Source organism: Orbicella franksi, chromosome 12 (genome assembly GCF_964199315.1).
Source record: "Orbicella franksi chromosome 12, jaOrbFran1.1, whole genome shotgun sequence".
Lineage (NCBI taxonomy): Eukaryota > Metazoa > Cnidaria > Anthozoa > Scleractinia > Merulinidae > Orbicella > Orbicella franksi.
The window spans coordinates 20,698,490-20,705,012 of NC_138156.1; the positions used below are offsets into that span (position 1 = coordinate 20,698,490).

The following is a 6,523-nucleotide window of genomic DNA, read 5'->3' on the forward strand; positions in this document are numbered from 1 at the left end:
CAGAGTACCCCTTGCAGAGGCATTTCTAATTAGTAGACACACCCCCCTCCCCCCCCCCCCCCCCCACTTATGTATGCACCTCTCTAGTACAGGGGCTTAAAGATGTGGATTTATCAGGGATAGTAGAGTGCCGTTGTTTGATGGTGAATTGAAAGATCCTGGATATGATTACAACCTGCCTGAAAGATCTTCACAAAGGTCCAGGAAGAGTTTTGAAGATTCTTTGGCAATGTTTATCAAACTCTAGCTAGATCTGTGGATGTCTTTTGGCCAGAAATTTCATTTAGATTTTCAGTCATCTTCAGTATGATGTGCATGTATCCTCGCAAAGACCTTGAAGATCCTTGAAAGATATTAGTAAACAGCTAAATGTGATAATGTACTGATAGTATAAATAAAATGTCAGTTTCATTTTTGCATAGGTTACATACGTATTGTTCTTAATTTATCTGCCTTCTACTTCATCTTGCACAAGCCATTTCTTACTGTGGCTCTTCATTTTACTGGTGGAATATTCCTAGATGTTGCTGATGGAGTGTCTGCACGGCATCTCAAACAGTGTAAGTAAAAGAAATACCGGTAAATGAGTGCCAGAAAGCAGTTTGTTAAACTATGGTTAATCTTGCTGGATTCCTTTGCGCTACCCGGTCTTATCTGGGGAAAATCAGATTCATTTTTTTTAAATTTAAGTGACTTGTCTGTCTCAATAGCAGTCTCTTGATCCTCCATTGACCAGGGGGAGAGGGTTGGGGTGGGTGATCTGTGATGTACTAGCATTCATTGAGGGAGATGCAGTTAGTACACTCATTGTAACTGAGTAGTCATTTCTTTCTGCAGAGAGCACACAATTTCTGGAGCTGAGCAATTGCAATAAGCCACTTACTATAGTGATGTGCAAGCAAGACTTAAATTTTGTTAACACTACTAAGAAAACTGTTAGCAGTTTTTTAAATGAAATACCTCAGCAAAATTCTTAGAAAACACACCACTCTGCCCCCTGTAGGCATGTAAAGAGTAGGCGATCACTGATTGCTGTCATCATGCTCAAGAACCATTTTCCGTCTAGTGGTGTTGTTCAACAACATCCTGCTCCATACAAATCTGTTAAAGTTTTGATGAAATGTAATATTTTTATCAGCGTATTACTCTTGAGTAATGTATGGCACTGTGTTATTAATGCTGCACATGCTATGTATTTCAATGACAAATAATTATTCATAAATATAAAAATAAATAGACAAGTAATTAAATATATATTTGCTATTAGATTTCAACAATTTGGCTCTTCATTTTCATTTCTAGTATATCTTCTAAGTTGTAGCCTGTAACAAAAAAATACCCCTCATCTTCTGATTTGCAATACTTGAAACTCAATGAAGAACCTTTCTTGTTTTATGCAAGGTTCCATATTTGGAGATTTACTTGATTTTCTTCTGGACAGGTACAGATATAATTTCTTTAAATAATCATTTTGAGTATGATCAGTAACTAATTTCTTATTACAATAATAATTATTATTAGATACATTTTTGTCAAGTACATTGCTTAGACACATACAGAGATCAATGCAAGGAAAATCATTATTAATAATAATTACATGAATATATGGCAGACCTGTTTGAGACCAGTTTTTGTGTATATGACAAACATGTATAAATTTATAAATTGTGCATACGTGTAGGTTAAGCTTTATCTCGACTCTCTATGAGCTAGACAGCTCTCTAAGGTAGACATTTTGGGTCGGTCCCGACATTCTGTCTAAGGGAGAGGTGACATTATAATTTTTATAACTATATGGATGAATGGTCAATGGGGCGTCCAGAAAATATCCATATCAGGGTTGGGGTTTCTAGCCTCTTCGTCAGACCCTGTTCCTGGGCTCTTCATTCAATCTTTCCTTTCACAGAGGATGATGAGCATGGTTAGCCAAAAGAATGTAAGCACAGGAGGGTACAAAAGGATTGGAGCAGAAGGGATTAGGTTTTTTCTGGCAATGGTCGGCGGGGGGGGGGGGGGGGGGTCTGCAAGACCAAAAAAATTGAAGAAATGTATGAAGCTTAATTAGAATATTTCCAGAGGGGTGGGGGTGGGGGGAGGAGGTATTGGATATTTTCTAGAACTACACAACAAAAAATTATCAAGTTGAAATAACTGGAATTCCCAGGAGGGGTGAGTCAAACCAACACAATCTGATGATTTTGTTGTCAGTGGTAATTTATTGAAATATTGATTCCAATTATTTAAAGCCACAAAATCTTTTGAATATGACTGAGTAACACTAACTCACACAAGAAGCAAAAAGGTGTGACAAAATTGTCAATTTAATAAGTGGCAATTTGCATAAAATAATTTAGTGGCAAATTCTGAGATGAGAATATAGTCCTTAGTACCTTGTTGTGATTGACAGGTGCGGAAGAGTAGGAATGATGATGGCATTGTGCGTGTGTTACCCTCAGTACTTGTTTGTTCTTCAGTTGCTTGTCTGCTTAGAGGTAGCAGGGTGTTTTTCAAATCATTACAGGTATATAGACCAGTTTGTTATTTGTTTCTAGCTTATTTCTGGAAATAACCATGTTTGAAAATATTATTTTCCAAAGGAACCTTTATACCTTTTTAAAATAACTGAGTTATTTCAGACTAATACAGGACTTAGTTTGATGATAGGGAAGGAACAATTCTTTTGTTTGATTAAAATATTTTTTTAAAACTCACAATAGGTGCACCTTGATGACACAACCAAATAGTATTTTGCAAAAGAAGATGTGCAGTTACGATCCCTGGTTGATGAGGATTTTCTTTCGGGAAGTAAGATCAACATTTACTTTCATTGATCATTTTGTATGTATTTTTTCTATCTTTTAATGAACAGAAGTACCTGTAATGTGAAGTAACAAACTATAGATTGGTCCACATTGTATTTTGTGATTTAGTAATAATGTAATTATATTATTTCAGATATGTACAATGTGAGAATCATTTAATTCCAGTTTTTGAATCCATGTATTGAACTTTTGATTGATTCCATATCAATTGATGTCTACATTGATGTTCTGTAGCAAAATTCAACAAAGATGAGTTTAATGCAAAGCTTTTTTCAAGAAAGCCCCCTCTAGTTTAACTTTTTATTCATTATTTGGGTCCCCAATCAAGTAATGATTTTTTTTTTCCATGATGGATTTTTGCTGCAAAGGAGAGCAACTCTCACAGTGTTTGATGTATTTAAGATAGGGACTTGAAAGTCACACATTTTGGTCTGTAATAAGGTAAAGGTTTCAATAAGCACGCTATGCCCCCTCCCACACGTACATGTACACACCATCACCACTACCACTATAACTATATTTTTAGGTAGTATTCCCCCAGGCATTGTATTTTCTATTTTGAAATCTTATTTCCTTTACCAATGACAGCCCTTCTTGACGCTGATCATATTTGGTCAAGACTTGTGTGTGGCCATGTTGTACCTCCTTCATTTTTCACCTGGACCAATAGGTATGCAAAAATTTTTCATCTTTGATGGTTAGTGACCTCAAGCGGTCTGGGTTCGAGCACTGGCCTGGGACATTGTAATGTGTTCTTGGGCAAGACACTGCTCACAGTGCCTCTCTCCACCCACATGTATAAATGGGTACTGTTACCTGTTACCTATCTTCTTCGTGCCATGTGGCACATAAGGCCTCAATACAATCCCGCCAACCAGCTCTGTCAGCCGCTGTGATTTGTACCTCACTCCAGTTCTTCCATCCAGCTTTTTCCCTTTCTCTCTCTGCTGTCTTCCTCCATGTTGTCTTTGGTCTACCCTGTTTTTGCCGCCCTTCTGGGGTCCAGGTTAATGCAGTTCTGCAGTCATTATTTGGTTCTTTCCTCATGATGTGACCGATGAATTTCCATCTTCTCTTTCGCACGCCCTCAGTGAGGTTTTCCATCTCAGCCATCTTCAGGACTTCTTTGTTTGTAATTCTTTCTTGCCAGCGTATCTTAAATATCCGTCTAAGATATATAAATAGGTACTGGCGAACTTAATTAATGCTGGGGGTAACCCTGTGATGGACTAGCATCCCATCCAGGGGGGAGTAGAAATACTCCTAGTCGCTTCATACTGCAGAAACCGGGATAAGCGCTGGCCTGATGGGCCACTTGGCTCGTACGCATACTTAACCAACCTACCTTGTTTGTTGTAACGTCCCTAAACCTATCTTTTTAATTTCAGTCTCAGTGGCTGGAACCTCCTGCAGTTTATGGGTAATGTTAGCCTACATTGGTGCTCCGTTCTTGATCTACAGACAAGTCGTTGTCTGTGGCCTTTTACTCGTAAACTCGTTTAGGGACATGGCTCGGTTGGATCAGAAAGACCCTAGAAGAAACACAAAAGTTGAATGATTAGAGTTCACAAAATCCACCACGATGATGGCAACAGGAACGTCCAGAGACAGAAGGTTTCAGATGAGCGGAACGATGGCCCTGCACGTGCGTTATACATCTTAGTGCGCACAGTTTTTTTAAAATCGTCCTCTGTAAAACCATTGCGTTAAATGTGCGTTTCATGGAGAACGTAAACCAGACTACGGCGAGTTTTCTACACTTGACAGTTCTAACCTCGGAAGGGGGTGGGGGGAACTCCCATTTAAAAAGGACGGGGGTGCCCGTCGTACTTCTTAGGAGTTAAAAAAGTGGTTTTGGTACCTCTAAGGGTGTTCAGCCTCAAAAGGGTCCACAGCGGGAGTTTTCGAGGTAGATTTTAATAGGATTTGAGCCAAAGAAAATTGACAGGAGATCATGTGTTTTTTTTTTAGAATTGGCACCCCTTCAGGGGTTAAAAACGTCTCAAGCCACGCCCACAAAACAGGATCTTGGTACCTCTTAGGGGGTTCTTTTCAATACCACAAGAATTGGCAAGTAGTAATAGTAGTTTTATTGGCCGTGTCACAAGTAAAAGTAGTCTAAATAGTTTCAGGGCGACAGTCGAAACACCGCCATAGGGCGCCTTCTGCAACCAAAGTAGTAACGTATCAATCAATTCGAAACTTCAACATCCCCTCCCTGGGGCACCCCCCTGGGCATCAAACATTTTCAATTGTGGTCAAATTACCATCCCCAGGGTCAGGATATTTGTTCAAATGCCCCACCCTTGGGTCCTACTAGGTGATCAAATGCCCATACCCCCGGGACCCACATGGAAAAAGTGGCAACGGAAAGTTCAAATTTGATGGGAGACGTTAGTGAGACCTGAAGAAATTAACAGGGTTGCCACAGGTCAAAATGGTCAGAGAAAAAAATTCTTCAAGGTCAGGGAAAAGTCAGGCAATTTTATTTTGAGTCAGGTAAAATTGAAATAATTTAACACGGAGCCTTATTTAATACCATTGAAGGCTGGAAGGAATATTTGGGGACATTCTTATCTGAACTATATTTTTCCTCAATGAAGAAGGAAAATTTGTTGAAAACTTATTAGTCCTAATGAACGAGCTGAAAGGACGGCTGTAAGTTGAGGCCGAAAGCCGCTTCTAGATCTGACATTTTGTGTTAGTTTGGTCAGGGAAATCTTATTTTTGTCAGGGAAAAGTCAGGGAATTTTGAAAAGTGATGCCTGTGGTAGCCACACTCGTGTGGTCTGAGGTTAAGTAACAAATATAAAATAAAAATAAAAATGTTAAAAGAGAAAGGTGTTTGCAATATGTTAAATCTTGATTTTTATTTCGTCGTGTTTCGATGTTTATTATACAGTCGAAGCTCTCGTAAGCGACCACTTCGTAAATTCGAAAAAAGTGGTCGTAACTAGAGCTGGTCGCTAAGTCACAAGAATGAGCTCTCGTAAGCGACCGCATGGTAAAACAAGAGAGGGTGGTCGCTTACGAGCGCTTCAGAAAGTCATTAATAATTCGTAAAGAAAAAAATTAAAGAAATTAAGGTTTAATTGGTGCCTTTATATCTGATATAGACACAGCTAAACTTTACGTTCAATTTTTTACACCAAAATAACCATTAGCACAGTGTGCAGTTTCATAAAAGTGTTGATTTATATGTAAAAGACCCTGAGTGGTCGCTTACACTGAGAGCTTAAAAACAAAGGAAAAGTCCAGTTGGGTAATCCCAAAAAGTGGTTGCGGTCGCTTACGAGAACTTTACATTGCAAAGTTTAAGTCACAGTTCAAACGGGGTTTGACAAAGGAAGTCGTAACTAGAGCTGGTCGCTTACGAGAGTGGTCGCAAGGACAGCTTCGACTGTTTGACTGAAAAAATTACTTCGTGATTGGTTGAGAGCAGGCCAATTTATCATTAATTGTAGTGTATTGTATCGTAATTCTTGATTTGCACTGCAGTGCAAATTAACGCGCGCGCTTTTGCAATTTTCTCAGTCATATAATAAATGAGTAATCGTATGAAAGCTCGAGCAATTAAGGATTTACACTACTCGTGATATTTGAAAATTCAATACGATTACCTACACTAATATTAATAATTAGCATAAATTGCATTATTTTGAATATTATATATTACATTATATATATATTTTTTGATCTTC

The 6,523-nt window shown here is 38.5% G+C and overlaps 1 protein-coding gene across 1 annotated transcript; it reads left to right on the forward strand.

The window, feature by feature from the left end:
• Window positions 1–400: 400 nt before the first annotated feature.
• Window positions 401–6,140, forward strand: LOC145462299 (CDP-diacylglycerol--inositol 3-phosphatidyltransferase-like; the record flags this gene model as incomplete). Its single annotated transcript, XM_081445798.1, has 6 exons — window positions 401–560; window positions 1,402–1,441; window positions 2,408–2,521; window positions 2,718–2,805; window positions 3,411–3,492; window positions 4,211–6,140. Coding segments are annotated over 6 exons (654 nt in total), but the record flags the coding sequence as incomplete, so codon positions are not given.
• Window positions 6,141–6,523: the final 383 nt, after the last annotated feature.